This window comes from Gadus chalcogrammus, chromosome 13 (assembly GCF_026213295.1).
Source record: "Gadus chalcogrammus isolate NIFS_2021 chromosome 13, NIFS_Gcha_1.0, whole genome shotgun sequence".
NCBI classification, from domain to species: domain Eukaryota; kingdom Metazoa; phylum Chordata; class Actinopteri; order Gadiformes; family Gadidae; genus Gadus; species Gadus chalcogrammus.
In genome coordinates this window covers 7,017,408-7,036,546 of record NC_079424.1, presented here as the reverse complement: position 1 = coordinate 7,036,546, position 19,139 = coordinate 7,017,408, and the positions used below count along the sequence as shown (strand labels likewise).

The window sequence follows — 19,139 nt, the reverse complement described above, 5'->3', positions numbered from 1 at the left end:
ATTAGGCTGTACGTGTGCCACTACTTATAATTTGACTGGCTTGAATACAGTGGAATACTTCCACTCTTTTAGGGCATCTATCCGTTTATATAACATTGCACCAGTGAGTCGTGAATTATGAATTAGTCGGGCGGGCTGCGTAGACTTCATCATTTTCTTTGTAATCTAAAAGCCCCGTCGCATGTCGCCCCATGCTGTCCAATTAGTGCGTTGCTAAACCAAATCTAAGACAGAGTTCTACTTATTTTACCGTCCGCATCAAAACAGTGTCATTAACAGACCACTGAGAATCACCACAGAGGCGCCACTGTGGGGCAATCGAGGATAAGAGTCAGAGAGAGAGAGAGAGAGAGAGAGAGAGAGAGAGAGAGAGAGAGAGAGAGAGAGAGAGAGAGAGAGAGAGAGAGAGAGAGAGAGAGGGAGGAAGGAAGTGTCTCTCGCCCACCTCTGCATGGTGCTCCTGGTTCTGCTGAAGGACCTCTATCACCAGCTCCGCCAGCCGGATGGTCTCTTCCAGCTTCTTGGCCGGGGTCACCAAGCGACCCGCGTTCTCTGGGGTAAAAAGGGGCATTTTCGGGGCAAGGGGAGAGCAGTTAGCCGACCGTGACAGGGGAGGCCCCAGAGGGGGTTACTTTGCTAAATATATAAACAGCATTCTCATGTCAATATTTAGCAGTTTACAAAATATAGGAGAAAAAAAAAAAGAAGATGAAAAATCGAAAGACTTGCTGACACAAGACGTAGCGTTTAAACTCTAGCATCGTTTTCAGTGAAAGCAAGTTCAAGCATCAGGCAACACTGGAATGAGGTTTTAGTGAGGGAGATAAAAATCTAATGAAAGAATGAATGCTGCAGGGAAAATCAAGCACTTTTAGACTGTAGAGAGAGAGGGGGGGGGAGGGGGTTAGAGAGGGGGGTGATGTCACAGGCATTGGACGGATGCATGGTGTGATGTGACTGAACGTGAGGCATCTATAGGGACAGGTTGTTGCATGGCATGGGGGGGTTGGGGGACGACACCTTAACACTGAACAGACAAACACTGTGAAAATAGATGCGTTGTGCACCAGAGAGCTCTGGGGCTCTGTGGTGGTCGCGTGAGGTTTTGATGATGATGTATTTATAACGTTTTTACAGAATGTCTTTCATTATGTTAAGCGACACATGCTCTGGAGTTGCTGGCTTTGCCCCCCTCGCAGTGTTGGTTGCTGGGATTTATATGCGAGACCAGTTTCTGAACAAGGACACACACAGACACACGGAAATGTTGAGGCGTATGTGAAGGAGGTCTGAGTCTGAGGATATGTTGACGCACAGATTAAAAAATGTGAATTACGAATCACATGTAGACTGTGGCTCAAACGGATATACAATTTTAATGAAAACTGCTTTATCTTTTTTTATGTCTGGGTTTAGATTAGGATCTGTGTGTCTCGCTTTAATTGGCACTGTTTAATAATAGTGCAGCACTAAAGGAATTCATATTAGATGTCATGATGTTCTTGGTTAAGGCTACTTAAATTCAAGACTATATATTTACGCGTTTCTTCTATGCCTAATGTTATTCATTTCTGTGATGCATCAGGAACTTGGATTTGCAGTATATGATCATGTATGGGGGATTATGAAAGTAGTATGCAAACGTATTTTAAACTTTCAAGAAGCAGGCAAAAAGGGGGTTTGGGGGAAATCTAAAACATTTGCATTGACTGTGATGATGAAGGGAGTAGTAAGGATATTTTAATGAGGAAAACTTAATTTATCTAACATGAATGTATATGCATAGCATTCAGTTAATTAACACTTTTTTGGTAGAGATTGTATTGCTTTCTTCTATTTGCAATTATTCCACCTACAGACATAGGGATAATTCAGCAATATGAAAATTTGCACTTGAGGCTAAACTTATTTAAATTAAAGTAAATGTATGCATTTAAATAGCCTCTGTCTGAAATGGTAATAATTAATTCAATCTCCACCAAAATAATTTTTTGACGGCTCCAACGAATGTGCAGTTCGTAGTCTTATCGGTTATAAGAAGTGCCATTTCCTTATGCATGCAAGTGACAATTAAATACTTTATATATTTAAAAAACATTAGACTGATAATAATGTTTTTGTGTGAGTGAGTGAGTGTGTATGTGTGTGTGTGTGTGTGTGTGTGTGTGTGTGTGTGTGTGTGTGTGTGTGTGTGTGTGTGTGTGTGTGTGTGTGTGTGTGTGTGTGTGTGTGTGTGTGTGTGTGTGTGTGTGTGTGGGTAATAAGTGTGTACTGTGTATGTGTGTTCGTGTGTGTGTGTGTGTGTGTGTGTGTGTGTGTGTGTGTGTGTGTGTGTGTGTGTGTGTGTGTGTGTGTGTGTGTGTGTGTGTGTGTGTGTGCAATGTGTGTGTGTGTGTGTGTGTGTGTGTGTGTGTGTGTGTGTGTGTGTGTGCAGTGTGTATTGTGTGTGTGTGCAGTGTGTGTGTGTGTGTGTGTGTGTGTGTGTGTGTGTGTGTGTGTGTGTGTGTGTGGGTGCGTTTGTGTGCAATGTGTGTGTGTGTTCTGTTTGTGTGAGTGCTCATCTACACTTTGGCTAGGCCATAAGCTGAACATTGCTTCACCTGGATCCTTGGGATCCTTTTGACCTTTCTCAACTTCAGCAAGAAAGAGAAGAGAAGAGAGCAGATAAACAGGAGAAGGTGAGAGTGTAGTGGCGCTACGTTGACCGCGGTACAGGGCAGAGCTCGTTAGGCATCGCCGTCAGACCCTTTGAGAGAATCCTCCAGAAGGGCTTTCTGCTCAGATGGAGTGGACTTTGTAAGTTACACACAAAATGTCACAAGACACTAAAATAAATAAAAACACTTAAACGGTTACCTGTGGAAAATAAATATGACAACAAGATGTGGGTTAACATACAAGACAAGGTTCAGACATTTAAAGACAGGTAAGACCAGAGACAGGTAGGACACTCCGAACATCTGCGACAGAGTCGAGGACAGAACGCACAAAAGACGGGACTTGAGTTGAGCTGGATTGCACGGTTAAGGCGACAACACAAAACAAAAAAAAAGAGGTTTCCCATTGTTTCTCTCCCGGTAACATAACCTTTCTCTCTCCTTTACCAGCTGACCCCAGTGCAGCAGCCTACCTTTCCAGGGGATCGACAACCACTGACACAAAACCACCGGGATGAAGGAAGAAGATAACAATGTAGGCAAATGTAAAAATGCATTCAAGTCAAAGGAAACAGGCGGTCCCAAACCAAAAGTAAGAAGCGAAACAAGACCAGACCTCTCATTCACGCCCGATCGCAGACAGACGGCACTTGGTCACAACAAAAAATAGAAATAGTCTGGAGTAATTAAGAGAAACAGTGGATGCCTTGAAGCCCGATCTCACTTTCTCCATTCACTCTAACAGACATGAGCCACAGATATAAAGAAGCATGGAGGGGGGGGCGCATAGCGAATGTCCTCTGGGAGGAGGGGGAGGATTGTGAGGGAATGAGGTGAGGGAGAAGCTGCCCCAATCGATGGAGGAGCAGGAGGAGGAGCAGGAGGAGGAGGAGGAGGAGGAGGAGGAGAGGCAGAGGAGGGGGAGGAGGTTGATGAAGGTACTCACGGATGGTTAAATCCATCACTTGTGATGCCAAGCAGAAGACAGGGTGCTCATACATTTCCCTCTTTTTCCCTAGAAAAGAGGATGGGGTGCATGCAAGAGGCAGGGTCAGAGGTGGGAGGGTTGGAGGGGGAGGGAGGAGGTGACGCTGTCCTGCCCACCATCACCAGGACATCACCAATGTCCTGGTGATGATAACTCAACTAAATCACTAGTGTGGTCTAGTGGTCATCACCAGGACTATAGTGTGGTCTAGTGGTCATCACCAGGACTATAGTGTGGTCTAGTGGTCATCACCAGGACTATAGTGTGGTCTAGTGGTCATCACCAGGACTATAGTGTGGTCTAGTGGTCATCACCAGGACTATTGTGTGGTCTAGTGGTCATCACCAGGACTATAGTGTGGTCTAGTGATCATCACCAGGACTATAGTGTGGTCTAGTGGTCGTCACCAGGACTATAGTGTGGTCTAGTGATCATCACCAGGACTATAGTGTGGTCTAGTGAGGACCTTCAGGCAGAGAGGAGGGGGGGGGGGGGGGATCAGTCCATGTGGCATGGTAAGATAGTAAGGTTGGAACTCCTTAGTATCTTCGGCACCCTTAGGGTTTCTTTAAAGGCATGGAGCATATTGTTATGTTCGGGTACTGAAAGCTCCTGCAAGGCCTTGAAACGGGGCTAATGTAGCGGTAAAGTATAACACAGTGGCCGTCTCATACTCTAGCGCTGTTAACCTTCTGTTTCATTCATGTCATTCTCTTCTTTGACAATATGCCACCACGTCTATAAAGAAAGACCTCGTCACGATGTATTTTAAGCACATGCAGGTTGGTAATGCTGGGTTGCAGATCACCCCCAGCATTGGTTAGTAGTGGCTCGGGAGCCGCTTCTGAACACAGACTTGATCCAATAACGTGATAGCACTGTCAAGACCAACAGCTGGAGAGCAGGAAGGGGGGAGGGGGGGAGGAAGGGGGAGGGGGGGGAGGAAGGAAGGGGGGCGGGGGGGAGGAAGGAAGGAAGGAAGGAAGGAAGGAAGGGAGGAACGGTGGAAGGTAGGACAGAATGAAGGAATATAAGAAGTTAGGAAAAAGGGTAGGATTAAAGGAAGGAAGGACAGAAGGAAGGAAGGAAAGAAGGAAAGAGAAAGAAAGAAAGGAAGGAAGGAAGGAAGGAAGGGAGGAAGGAAGGAAGGAAGGAAGGAAGGAAGGACAGAATTAAGGAATATAGGAAGGAAGGAAGAGAGGAAGGAGGGAAGGTTGGAAGAAAGGAAGGACAGGGAGAAGAAAGGAAAGAAGGAAGGAGGAGGCAGGGAGGAAGGACTGGCAGAGAGAGCGGGAGACAGTGTTCCCGAGCGAGGACATCGCTGAGGCAACTTAGAGGCTGCTGTTTCACCGCGAGCAGCAGTCAGCTCGTTCAGAGGTCAGAGGTCAGGAGACAGCAGGGCATGGGAGGGTTGCATCAACAGGAAGCTAGCGGTGGGAGTGGGGGGAGGACATTCGTCGAAGGGGGGAATTACGGTCCGAATTGTATCCAGCCTTGCTCCGCACAATGAGAGACCAGCACATCAAGAGATTTCAGGGCTTTGGATTTGAATGCATTTTTACTCACACACCTCTACACAAAAGGAAACTTGACCTACAGAAACAGCACAGAGCTAAAGCAGGCCTGAAACAAAGGACAGAGTTATTTGGACTGAGATACAAAAACGGGGACCGACTGAAATGATTTGGGATAATTGACCGTGTGTACGGTAATACGTACAGCCCAGTAGAAAATAAAGCAGGAACCGCCATTTCAGTCGTTAATAAACGTTATAAATGTTGCTAAACAACACCACAAATACAATTCTCATCCCAATCATGTTTTTGGCATCCTTGCGATAGTCATTATCGATTGCTTATTGATTACCTTCAATGATCGCATATTCTGTGATGCGCTGGTAGTTGATCTGAGCCGCCTGCTCCAAGCATTTGCGGATGACTCCCTTCACCTCCTCTTGTGGCACTGGCGTCACGATGTCCTTCATCAGGACCTACCGCACGTTATGGACGACATTGTGTTGTTTAAATGTGTTTGTTGTGTGTACACGTATGCGTAAGTGATTTTATGTGTGTGTGTGTGTGTGTGTGTGTGTGTGTGTGTGTGTGTGTGTGTGTGTGTGTGTGTGTGTGTGTGTGTGTGTGTGTGTGTGTGTGTGTGTGTGTGTGTGATTATGTTTGTGTGTGTGTGTGTTCTTTATACATATATGCGTATATGATTATGTGTGTGTCTGTGTGTGTGTGTGTGTGTGTGTGTGTGTGTGTGTGTGTGTGTGTGTGTGTGTGTGTGTGTGTGTGTGTAGGTGTGTGCATGTGTTTGTCAGTTATGTTGTACAAACCCTCTCAAGCAAAGACAGAGTGGCCTTCAATGCACCCTCAGGACGGCCAAAAGGAAAACAGTATCTGTAAAACGACAAAAGAACCCATTTCCGACCAACATTACGAAACAACAGCCAAGACAAGGCTATTTTAGCGATAGGACCGGCCCCCATTGCACAGAGCCTCAATTCACCTGAACTGTACGATCTGGTTCTCCAGTATGACGCGCAATCGCTCCTTGATCTCCTCAAAGCGCTCCTTCTCATCCACCTTCACCGTGCTCAACCCATCCGGCCTGAAACGCAGAGAGCCAAACACATGAAGCCGGGTCGGCCTGGGCCTTCTGGTGCACGTCTGTAATCACATTGTCGACCGTTTCTTTCACCTCCACTAACGACAAGCCTGCCAATGTGTGAGAGAAGAATATCTCCTGTCTGTTCCTGCATATCACACATAACACACACAACACAATGACACCATCTCACCTTCTGGGGCCTTGGAGGGGTGGGACTTTGGAGTCCCTCCTCAATCTAAACTTGAATTTGCTTGCCTTTGCACAGGAGGTGGTGGTCCCCGGCTCAGGGCCCTGAGAGCTCTGTTTTGGGGACTGCGGGCCCTCACACCCTACCACCAGGGGCCCCCAGTTATTGCTGACCTCTCTGACTTTAAGGGATGCATGGTGGGGGTGAATGGGATGGACAACATGAGACTATGGCAACAAAATGATGAAGAGAAACAGAGAAAAAAGGAAAATCATGGAGAAAGGGGACAGTTGTAAATAATAAAAACACACAAAACCAGCAACAACATGATCGTATTGAAACCAACAACAGAAGGCAAACTGAAAAAATAACTCGACAGAAATTCACAATTGAAACACGTAAAAAAAAATGCTCAATCAAACAATAAAACAAAAAAACAATGTGGGGACGTTTTGAAGCTGGAGACAATGCATCCCCTCCACTAATATCCCTCCCACCTAGCTAACACCTCCCCTTACCACCACGCCTGAGTACAACACACACTCCACGCTTGATTGCACAGCGTCTCTCCCCGGGCCAAATAATAAAGCTACCACATTCAACCCCCCCACCATGGGTGTCTCACCACGGGGGGGGGGGGGGGGGGGGGGGGGGGCGGGGGGACGCACCTGTTCCCGTGCACGTGGGAAGCGCAGAAGGCGAAGCTGTAGTGGAGCAGGGTGGGGTCGATCATGGCCCCGTTGTCGGCCCGGTTGAGCAGGTCGCGGAGGTAGCACAGGTGTCTGTGACACCCCCTGACCCCGTTCCTGGCGCAGTACTCGTCCAGCACAAACACCTGGCCTGGGCTGAACCACCCCTGTGGACGAGGCAGACGAGCAGTGAGCCCCAGCATGATCCCGGGCCAGGCCGTCCTACAACGACCTGACCAATCACAGCCCTTGCTGCTGCGTCGCGAATATAAAAACATACATGTCTGGTAGGATTAATATAATATGACTTTCTTCATACATGATCACACACTAACTCTTAGAACTGATGTTAAGCTCTATCAGTCAGATTAGTCAGTCGACATCCAGACACGAGAATGAAATGATCACACCCAACAAATTGGGTGTGATCATTTCAAAACACTATTTTCTACGGGTTGGGAATAGACCAACCACTTTTCAGCAGTGAATGTTAATGATTTTGCAACATCTTTATCACATGGGTACATTGCGTTTCCCAACCTATTTTCCATGGAGCAGACTCATCTTGCATTAGCGGATTTGCTAGTCCAGGTACAATTGGCTTCGGAAACGCAATACTGCCCCCCGGTGTACATTCTCTGATAGAAAGATCTTGGATCTTTGCGAAGCTACCGGCTACACAGAAGTGTAAACTCAGATCAGGGATGGCCAAATGGTGGCCCGCGGGCCACATACGGCCCGCATCCTCACTCAGTCCGTTCCGCACATAATTTTTATTTAAAAAAATATATAATCGAGTTACAGAAAACTTGGTTAAGAAAGAAGAAAAACAGAGTATATGTTCATAGAATTCAAAGGCAAACCCATGTGTCTAGTTTGCTTAGAAACGATATCAGTCATGAAAGATTTCCACTTAAGTCGCCACTACAACTACTACAACTGCCCTGAAGTGATTATCATGCTTGTTGGGTTTGAGTTCATTGCACTTAATGTTGGGCCACTGTCTTTCTGTTTTGTGACATCATTGAATGATGATGTATATGAGCCCTTTGCACTGATCAAAATACTAACCAATCATGTGGCTGTTTGAGCATGGAAAACATGCAATGAATGTATGTTGGTTCAATCAACATACCATACATAGGTTATGAATCTGGAAGATTTTGTAGGTAGTGGCCATCCCCAAAATGCACCAGAATACAGGAAATCATATCCAACAAATTCAAAAATGTGTAGCTTCTCTCAGTTTACGTCTGGTTGAAGTGCACAGTCACATGGCCCTCTGATGGTGATGATGAAGAATGGTGGCCCTCTTTATCATGAAAGTTGCCCATCCCTGTGAGACTCAGATGGAGTTAATGCCTTGTTCGTCACATAGTTGAAGGTAGTGAGTGTGTCAGCAGTAGTGCTGAGGCTAAGCTCTTTTATTCATCCCGTGGTGAAGGTGTGAGTGGCTGGGTCACCCCGCAGTACAAAGGTTGGCGCTCCATTCATCACAGGGTGGAGGTGTGAGGGCTGGGGGGCGGGGGTCACCTACCAGGCAGCAGAAGGTGTCGTTGAGCCTGTGGTCCAGGGTCAGCCGCTGAACCATCTCAAACAGCGCGGCGTGGTCAAAGCTACACGGGTTAGCCGAGATAAACTCGTCCATGCCGTGTTTCTGAGCTCTGTCTGCGTCTGTTGGTCCAGACGCCAGCCGGAGAGGGGAAGCGGACAGCGTTCATGGGGAGAGGAGACCAGTGAGGTGCAGGCAGACAGCAGAACGGCACACAACTTAATTCATATGGTATCAAGGATACATGATAAGACAGGTAAAATATAGGGGGGGGGGGGGGTACTCTAGCTACTTCTAGTGCAAATTCAAAGAAAAAAAGAACCAAAAGTAAGGTTTACATTGTCAACTTGCATTGTGTCAGAGAGTCACTGGATGTGTTGTATAGGAGCCAAGCTCTGTGGGTTGAGGGCATTCCACTGTGCATGCAGGCATCTACTCACTAAGTGTTTCACATTCCCTCATATTAACACCAAGGGGCCGAGAACACAGTGGATAAAAGTGCAGGTTAGAGATCATTGCATTCTTAGTATTCATATTCATGTGTTCAAGAGATTCTGCCATTCGTTATTTTTTATGTCATTCAACTCCTGAAAAATGTTGGGGTGCGTGCTGGGAAAATAAAGAGAATTAAGAGAATATATATGTATGTATATATAAATGTCCCTTTAAATAAGCCAAGCTGTTTGCTTTGTGAACCAAAGCCTGTGAGCTGAGGCCGACTAATGTAAAGGAAACTGTCCAAAGAATCCTAGAAGATGGATGGATCTTCACAGCGAAATTAGAACTGTACTCCTAAACAGCCAACACAATGGCATGAACGCTTTCTCGTACAGGTGGCTTATGAAACCAGCGCTGAAATAAAAGAAGCTCACTTATCCTCAACGCAGTACAAAAGAATAGATAGCAGAACTAAAATGTGTGTCGCTCACCCCTATTATTCTCGGCGCTGCGCTAAACGTGTGCAGAGAACAGGACAATGGCGTTCCCCAAATAGAACAGAGGCGCTTTTGTGTCGCCGACTGTGAGCGGCAGGTGTCGTGCTGGCGTGTGTGTGTGTGTGTGTGTGTGTGTGTCACTGAGATGGGCGGTGATGATTCGGGAGGGGGGAGGGGGGGAGGGGGGAGGGGAGGGGGGGGGCGTGCCAGTGGGGGGAGGCCTGAGCTCATCAGTACGGGGCGAGGGGTCGGGCGGGGGGTCGGAGTTGGGGAACGGTGCCGCAGTTGTCAACTGCGATGATTTTCGACCCCATCTCCGGGTCGGTGATAAAGGGGGGGGGGGGGGGGAAGGCTCTCTACGTCGTTGATGACAGCCATGCACGGAGTCTATCCACTGAACATGAACCCCTCCAGGCTCTGGTAAGCATAGGATGATGTTCTAATCTAGATTAGGTAATGATCTAATCTGGATTAGGTAATGATCTAATCTGGAATAGGTAATGATTTTATCTGGATTAGGTAATCCTCTAATCTGAATAGGGTTGTGCTCTAATCTGAATAGGGTAATTATATATTCTGAATAGTTTAGTGCTTTAATCTATGAAGAGTCATGATCTATTCTTAACACGATAATGCTGTAATCTGAATAAAGTAATGCTCTAATCTTAATAGGGTAATGCTCTAATCTGAATATGGTAATGCCAAAATGTTAATAGGATAATGCTGCAATCTGAATAGTGGAGAGCTGTTATTATAACAGCAAAAGGAAAAAAAAGGAAAAGAGGAAAGGACCTGGGACAGGAGCTAATATAGCTGATCGATGAGGCAAGAAGGACAAGCAAAGCCAGACAGGTGGTGTCAGATCTAGGAGGAGAACGACCGACACACTGGGTCTACAGACACCCGGAGAAGACAGTGAAGTGAAGGAGAGAGAGACAGAAAGATAGAGCGAGAGTGCTAGAGACAATGACAGAGAAAGAGATAATGATTGAAAGAGACAGAGGGAGAGAGGGAGAGAGCGAGAGAGCGAGAGAGCGAGAGAGCGAGAGTGAGCGAGCACGTGTCAGACAGAGACAGAGACAGCATGTGTCAGACAGTGAGTGTGGCAGGTGTGAGGGCTACTGAGTGCAGGGCGTTGAAAGAGTGGTGACCTTGCTGAGGAGGATGCACTTTGAGAACCACTGGGGGGGGGTGGGGGGGGATGGAGCCACTGATAGGGCAGTAGTATCCAAAGAGCAGAGAAGAGACATGAGGCTGAGGTTGATCTATGCGAGATAGTGGAAGGGCTACACCCCCTTAGACATGTGTTGGAAAACAAGGAGAAACCCCTTATCACCGGGGCGGTAATCTTATCTAGGGGAGAGCGTTCTGTCTTTTACAAAGGCAGGGTAGAGCGGGGGGAGGAGGAGGAGGAGGAGCAGGAGCAGAATTGTGAAGAATACACGGTTACTTTTGCATACATCAACGTACTATCACATGCTGTAGAACAGTGTGACCTCTCTCTGTGATTTGAAATGTCATGCACATTTGGCAGACCCCTTCATCTTATTTTGTATTTGATTTTTTTTTTTTTTTTGCATTCCATAGTTGTTTTTTTTACGCATTTGCAAGTTGACAATACTTGAAGTATGTTGCATTCTAATTCATGGTGTACCACAGAGCAAACTAACAGGCATACCACTACTGGGGCACTCTAATAGGGTTGCAATACAATGTGGTGCACGCACATGGGTTTGTAGCATGAAGCGGACAGAGGCAAAACTGTGTCATTCACTGGAAGATGGGGGAGAGGTGAGTGGATGAGGTAAAAAAACAAAAAATCTGCTCATTCTATCAAACATTAATGAAGACATGTCACATGTGTCCTCCTAGACAGACAATCCAAAAGGGCAGTCCACAAAAATACATTTATTGGACTCGTTTTAAGGAGGGAGAAATGTCTTCCGGTGGTGTAGCTACTGGTCCTCTCTCTCTCTCTCTCTCTCTCTCTCTCTCTCTCTCTCTCTCTCCTCTCTCTCTCTCTCTCTCTCTCTCTCTCTCTCTCGTCTCTCTCTCTCTCTCTCTCTCTCTCTCTCTCTCTCTCTCTCTCTCTCTCTCTCTCTCTCTTTACAGTCCCATCATGTAGCAGGGAGGAGAATATCTGGAGTATTTTGTGGTAAGACGGGGGAGGCCTGGAAGCTGCTCCTTCTCATTAGCATTCAGAATACTCCGTGTACATATTTGCCAACTCTCGTGAAGAGGAGCAACGGAAAGGGAGGACTAGGAAGCAATTGAGTCCCTCGGTAAGTAAAGCACGGTCAGAAACGCTTATTAAAAAAAGTTAAACGTGTCGGAAGGAAAACTAGTTCCAGGCGGTGTGTCAGAGACTGAATCGACACGGCGTCCAAATCCAACGGCCGAAATGTATTCTACTGGAATGTTCTGGAATTCTCTAAAATATGGTCAAATTAGGAATATCAAATTAGTCAATATTTTTGCAAACATTTTAAATAATTGTGTAACAGAGAGATTCAAATAAATTGTTCTGAGAATGTTTTTCATTTAATTTGACTTAATGCCTTTTGCTTTACTCTGAGGGGACTTTTTGTGATTTTATCAATAAAAGAGAGAAGGCAATTATGCAATTAGAAATATAATTTACAGCTTGTGCTAACACTAAGTCAAATCATAAGTCTAACAATAAAAATACATGCATCCTAATTTGGCAGGAATGAATGCCTGAACTCTGACCTTCACATTGAGGCCATGAAAAAGAAAAAACGAACTAATATCTAAGACATGAAGCGAAACGTGAGGAGAAAGGGGAGCTAGAGAGAGAGGAGGGCCAGAAAGAGAGAGAGAGAGATAAAGAGAGCGAGATAAAGAGAGAGAGAGAGGAGAGAGAGAGGAGAGAGAGAGAGAGAGAGAGAGAGAGAGAGAGAGAGAGAGAGAGAGAGAGAGAGAAAGAAGAGAGAGAGAGAGAGAGAGAGAGGGGAGGGGGGGGGGAAGAGAGAGACGGAAAGAAAGAGCGAGAGCGAGAGGGCGAGCAAGTGCGAGAGAGAGAAAGAGAGTCAGAGAGGAAAGAAAGCACGTTGCCTTTGTCAGATAATCGACGGAGATGATCTGAGCTGTGTCGGCTACAGGAAGCACTTACCCTTGAGTCCAGCTAGAAGACAGCAGGGTAAGAAAGAACAAACCAGAAGAACATGAAGACTAGCAACACGACGAAGGACAGACCCTGAGCTAGCAGCCGCAAGTTACTGGAGGAGGGGACAGGCAAAGCATGAGGAGGAACACAGCGACTCAAAACAACAACAACATCAACAACAACAACAACCACATTGAGGAGGAGGAGAAACACAAAAACAAAGAAACAGCAACTTGCTATCGTGGCAGTTTTGTGGCGGTGGGGGTGGTGTTGGTGGTGGACGGGGGTGGTGGCCATGGTGGTGGTTGAGATGGTGGTGGGGGTGGTCGAGGTGGGAGTGGTGGTGGTGGTGGGGGTGGGGGTAGTGGTTGTTGAGATGGGGTTTGTGGTCGTTGTAGTGGTGGTAGGTGTGGTGGTGGTGACAAGAAAGAAAGAGAGATTGAGCAAGAGAGAGAGAGGAAGAGACAAAGTGAGCGAGGGCGAGAGAGTTTGTGGGGTAGAGATCCTGAGAGAGAGATGGAGAGTGAGAGAGCAAGAGAAAGTGAGCAAGAGGAAAGGGAGAGAGAAAGTGATGAAGAGAGTAGGAGAGAGTGAGCGTGGGAGGGACGGAGAGAGATTCAGACTCCTTATCACTCCACTGCTGTTTGCGTTTGGTTCCTGGTTTAAGTGCCTAAAAGATTTACATTAAGTACAGCCATTCAGTCACACTAAATATCATGCTGAGTGTTTACTTTTGGGGGGGTAAGCAGGCTTTTAAAGCACTCAATTCAATGAAAACTGAGGTCCAATTTAATTTGTGAATGATGACATTCTGCCATTTTGAAATGGATCCACAGATCCATAAAGTTTGCAATTGGCTAATGTATATGTATATATATTAAAAAAAATCTAATAATATCACATTAATGTGTTATATTAATATTAATGAATCATAGTTGATTGGTATTTGATTATGACATAGGCTATAATTATTTTTGGTAAAATTATATAAGAATCCGGATTGTCGTAACATTCATATTCATAAATACACTAAATAAACCATACAGTCATAATGATCAAACCCGAAGGGCTGTGAGTGTGTGTGTTTGTGTGTCTGTGTCTGTGTGTGTGTTTGTGTCTGTGTGCGCGCGTGTTATTGTTTCATGGTCCCACGCAGTGCCATTCCTGACCACTAGGGGGCGGGTTGAAACATGTATGCATGATGGGTCACAATGTTTCATGGGGGAGAAGGAAGTTGAGGAAAAGGTGGATGAGGGAGAGGGGGCGGGGGGAGGAGGTGGAGATGGAGGAGGAGGAGCTATAGGAGGAGGAGATGGATGAGGGAGAGGGGGCGGGGGAAGGAGGTGGAGATGGAGGAGGAGGAGCTATAGGAGGAGGAGATGGATAAGGGGAGGGGGGGGGGAGGGAGGAGGAGGAGTAAGAGGAGAGGGCAGAGGCAGAGGAGGAGCTAGAGGAAGAGGAGGATGGATGAGGGGCAGGAGGAGGAGTTAGAGGAGAGGGAGGAGGAGGAGCAGGAGGAAGAGGAGAAGGGGGAGGAGCAGGAAGAGGACGAGGAGAAAAGGGAAGAGGAGCAGGAGGAAAAAGGAGAGGGCCGAGGAGGAGGAGGAGGAGGTGAATGACGGGGAGAAGGGAGAGGGGGAGGAGGAAGAGGTTGAGGCAGAGGGGGAGGAAGAGGAGCAGGAGGAGGAAGGGGTGGGGGAGGAGGAGGAGGATGAGGAGGACAGGGAGGTGAAGTGGACACAGCTGGCATCAGAGCAGTCAACTAACCACAAGTACGATCACACGATAAGAAAAAGAAACCACATGAGAAACAACAGATAATTTATGTGACAAGACTTTGAGCGACGGACCTAACTAACGTGTGACGTCTATCTTTATAACGATGGATACACACTGAAAGATCACAAGGATTCCTTGACGTCCCTATCTCATACAGTGTCTGCTGTGGTTCAACAGTGTGTAGGGAGGTTGAGTATATTATGAGGGGGGGGGGGAACACTTTGTTTAACAGCCCATCCAGAAAAGAAAACGGAAAAACAATCATATATTTCAACTTAGGCGTGAAAATGAGCACACACAAAAAATAAAACTCATGTTGTCTTCTGAATAGCAGGATCTATTATCGTGGAGTGTGTTTGCATGACTTAGCGCCACATGGTACCAAGTTCTGTAGCGTGGAGCAGTGGATAGCCCCAGCATAATAAGACCAATAAAGCACATTGACCAACGAAAACACGTTCTGCTCTTCACATCAAAGAAAAAATAGAAAGTCATTATTGTTTCTTTAATGAGGGGGTGGGAGTGTGTGGGGGGGGGGGGGGGGGACGACAACACAACGAATGGCAACAGAGAGAAGAAGAAGTATTGCTGGAGACAGCCCCGCTAGCGTCCATCCGGCAGCCTTACCTTTGCTGGGCTACCTGCCCTGTGAGCTGCTCAGGGGCTCCAGGAGAGGGACAGCGTGGTTATGACTAGAGAAGCAACTGACCCTGCAGTTTGTTTGGGGGGGGGGGGGGGGGGGGGGGGGGGGGCGGTTGTGGTTGTGGTTGTGGAGGTGGTGATGGTGGAGGAGGGGAGTAGGAGGGGGGAGGGCTTTGGGGGTCTGTCTGAGGGCTGTCACACCCCTCAGCTTTAGTCATCTAGAGGCTGTGGAGAAAGACGTCCAGGTAGGGAGACGCCCACTGGTGAAGATAGAAGCGCGGTCCGGGCCCAGGCGGGCCGCCTCCCACAGGCCTATTTATACATACTGTCCTCACCCTGCCCTGTCTTTACTCTACTTTTATTTTTCCTGGCAGCCCATCATTCTTGAGTAGAGGAGGTGTGCATACAGTATGTTATTTTGCCCCGTTAAACGAAGACGTGAATGGGTGGAGGTCAAAGTTCATCTGTGAGGCTGCAAGACCTGTGTGTGTGTGTGTGTGTTCGTATGTAAGTCGGTGTGTGTGGTGTGTTTGTGCATGTGTGTGTGTATGTGTGTGTGTATGTGTGTGTGTGTGTGTATGTGTGTGTGTGTGTGTGCATGTGTGTGCCCACGTTCTTGCGTGTTTTGTACTCACAAGCGCGGTTTAGTGGCGCGTGGGGGAAGACATGGCGTGAGACAGGTATGAGGTTAAAAGCTTTCGTTTGATTCGAGGGATGGAAGTCTGCTCTCCCCCTCACGTGTTAAAAATCGGAAAACACGTTGTTGTCACACTGCAATGCACTGCAGTGCAAATGCAATGCGGTTGCAAAGGGGTGACTTACAGAACTGGGAGATGGGCGCGTCCATCTGGGCCGAGGCGCCGCCTTTGGAGTTGAGCTTCTGGACCTGCGTGGGCGGGACGGGCTTGTGGGACTGGCCCGTGGCGCGGTACATGGCCTGCACCCACAGGATGCGGTCCTGCTCATCATCGCTGGCGAAGATCACCGTGTCTCCCTCCTTCACGGCGTTGAAGAACGCCCTGCCGCCATCCAAGCCTGGGGAGGGAGAGAGAGAGCACGGGGGTTAGCAACTGTTGTTAGTGAGTGTTGTGTGAGCGGCTGTTGTTAGTGACTGTTATTAGTGACTGTTCTTAGCAACTGTTGTTAGTGAGTGTTATTAGTGACTGCTCTTAGCAACTGTTGTTAGTGAGTGTTGTGTGAGCGACTGTTGTTAGTGACAGTTATTAGTGACTGTTCTTAGCAACTGTTGCAAGTGAGTGTTGTGTGTTGTTAGCTTATATCGTTAGCTACTGCTGTTAGCCACTGTTGCATAGAGCAATTCTGTGTGTGCATCACTATTTGGACGCGTTTGCCTCTTTTGTCCGTGCATATGTGTGTCTATTTGAACATATATGAGTGGGTGTATTAATGTGTCTGCCTGAATAAATTATCTTTTGTGTCTGTTTATGTGCATATGTGTGTGTGTGTGTGTGAGTGGGCATGTTGATCTGCTTATGTGTGTCTGTGTGTGTGTGTGTGTGTGTGTGTGTGTGTGTGTGTGTGTGTGTGTGTGTGTGTGTGTGTGTGTGTGTGTGTGTGTGTGTGTGTGTGTGTGTGTGTGTGTGTGTGTGCATATGTGTGTGTGTGTGCGTGTGCATGTTGATCTGGATATGTGTGTGTGTGTGTGTGTGTGTGTGTGTGTGTGTGTGTGTCTTTGTGCCGGTGCGTGTGTGTGTACGTGTGCGCGCGCTCCCACCTGGCTGGGGGTCAGTGTAATCTACAGTGTACCCATCCAGCTGTAGGAGCTCCTGGGGCTCAGATTTCTTCTCTCTGTAGCTGCACATGGCAAACGTATACTGGCTCACCTGCAACATAAGCGGTGACACAGTCCACACGTCAACAACACATAGTACCTCCTTTCTTTACAGCCACTGCATCACTGAAAGACCTCCACTAAGCACTCAAGCCACGATCCCATCTGCAAGGAGATGGATCAGGGAGTGAGTTTGATGTTTTCTACATCAATCCATGTCATTCGGCGGATGAGAAGTTAACACGCGCACCCATGTGTACGGTCCTGCTATCTGCATGTCATCGGAGATTAATAAGCTCATTACAGTAACGAATGATGTGGTGGATCATTCTGGAGCCATAACATCTGGTGAGCCGGGAGGACCTTGTCAAAGAGTTAAATGTAAGATGGAGTGCTAAGGAGAGGGGGGTCTATAACGTTTAAAACATGACACACTTCCTATCTCCGTCTTTATTCCTACCTGCACCAAGACAAAGAAGCGCTTCTTCCAGCGTTTCCACACGTTCTTCCCAAACGCCCACAGATATCTGCATCCAAGAAAAACACATTGCTGCATATTATCTCACTAAACATTTCAAACAAAAACAATCCATAGCAGGTTATAATGTATCACACAGTACAGCCCCATTGGTATTTAACGTCACTCTCATGGCTGTGATCGATCAGGATTTCTTTCATAGCATTTGTAGCACAACACCACGCAACATCGTCTCTGGTCTTCGCTTTGTATTTTACATCCCTTTTCATTCCTGTGCGTGACAAACCCTCGAAACACAGCCCTGCGTCCACCAGGGGGAGCTCCACACTCTTATTCAATGGGAGGGATCTCAAAGTAGGTCACAGCACTGCAGGCAGGCCGCCACTGCACTGTTCTGAGAAGAAAACCATGAAAAATAAGTGGCACCAAGACAACTGGATGGCTGCATGTCTCTTACCCACAATGCTTCATGTTCTGAGGCTTATCCATGCGAATGGCCAGTTTGATCCTGAGATCGTGGTCGGGGCAGGCTTTGGTAAGGGCCATCTTGTGCAGCTCCGACTGCTTGGGGCTGTTGGGAGTGGGGTGGAGGACCACCTGGTTTCGGAGCAGAAGACACAGGACACGGCGTGAACACCGTAGCCTGGCGCTCTGCAGCGACCCTCAGAGGAGCGCATCGACGCCGCTGGTTGTAAATTGAAGCTGGCTTTGTTTGTCAATGAGTGGTAATAATGACTGTTTACAATTGGTTGTAAACTGCAGGTTGATACAGCTCCAGGTGCCCTTAATTGTTTACTGTTCACTATCATCCTCCTCTGTGTGATGGTGTGTGTGTGTGTGCGCGCACGCGCGCGCGTGCGTGCGTGCGTGCGTGCGTGCGTGCGTGCGTGCGTGCGTGCGTGCGTGCGTGCGTGCGTGTGTGTGTGTGTGCGCGCGTGTGTGTGTGTGTGTGTGTGCGTCACTGTATGTGTTTGTGTCCGTTGGGAGCTTGGATGCAGAACTATAAATTATTATGGTGCAGAATCAGAGAGAGAGAGAGAGAGAGAGAGAGTGTGAGAAGGGTATGTGTGGAAGCTGGGAGAGAGAGGGGGTATGGTGTCGAACTTGATGGAGAGCGAGAGAGAGAGAGTGAGAAAAAGAGAGAGAGTGAGAAAAAGAAAAAGAGAGAGAAAAAGAGAAAGAGACAGAAAAAGAGAAAGAGCGAGAAAGAGCGAGAGAGAGAGGGCGCGAGAGAGAGATATGGTATAGTGTTGGGTTCAGTGTGACCCCCTTAATTCGCAGCCTGCTCTGTGTTGGAGGAGTTAAAGAGCTTTGAGGAGGTCTGCCAGGGGGAGAACGGGAGGGGATCAGAGAGAGAGTTGTCACAGCTAAGGACAGCTCTGCTACAGCAATGTCTACCCGCACACACACACACACACACACACACACACACACACACACACACACACACACACACACACACACACACACACACACACACACACACACACACACACACACACACACACACACACTTTCACGCTGTGCATTCACTTTACTACACTATGTAGGACTACCTCGGCTATATCGGTTGTTGAAGCCATGTTTTGTCTCTGTTTAGTCCTCAGAAAGTAGTGTGTGGATCAATATTTACTCCTACTACGACTGTGTTCAATATGAATTAAAGGTGTGTTAATGTCAGCCAGCATCTAGTCTTCCTGTTG

General features: G+C 47.4%; 1 protein-coding gene across 1 annotated transcript in view; it reads right to left on the bottom strand.

Moving 5' to 3' along the window:
* LOC130402325 (calcium-dependent secretion activator 1-like) overlaps positions 1-19,139 on the bottom strand; it is a 54,642-nt gene that overhangs the window by 3,758 nt on the left and 31,745 nt on the right. The window contains exons 8-19 of the mRNA XM_056606477.1: positions 17,894-18,033; positions 17,419-17,485; positions 16,902-17,010; positions 15,989-16,201; positions 8,669-8,805; positions 7,111-7,298; positions 6,446-6,619; positions 6,154-6,255; positions 5,981-6,044; positions 5,512-5,635; positions 2,601-2,633; positions 442-552 (exon numbers count right to left, since the gene is read on the bottom strand). Coding sequence (XP_056462452.1) covers positions 442-552; positions 2,601-2,633; positions 5,512-5,635; positions 5,981-6,044; positions 6,154-6,255; positions 6,446-6,619; positions 7,111-7,298; positions 8,669-8,805; positions 15,989-16,201; positions 16,902-17,010; positions 17,419-17,485; positions 17,894-18,033 — 1,462 coding nt within the window. The remainder of the gene's footprint in view (positions 1-441; positions 553-2,600; positions 2,634-5,511; positions 5,636-5,980; positions 6,045-6,153; positions 6,256-6,445; positions 6,620-7,110; positions 7,299-8,668; positions 8,806-15,988; positions 16,202-16,901; positions 17,011-17,418; positions 17,486-17,893; positions 18,034-19,139) is intronic.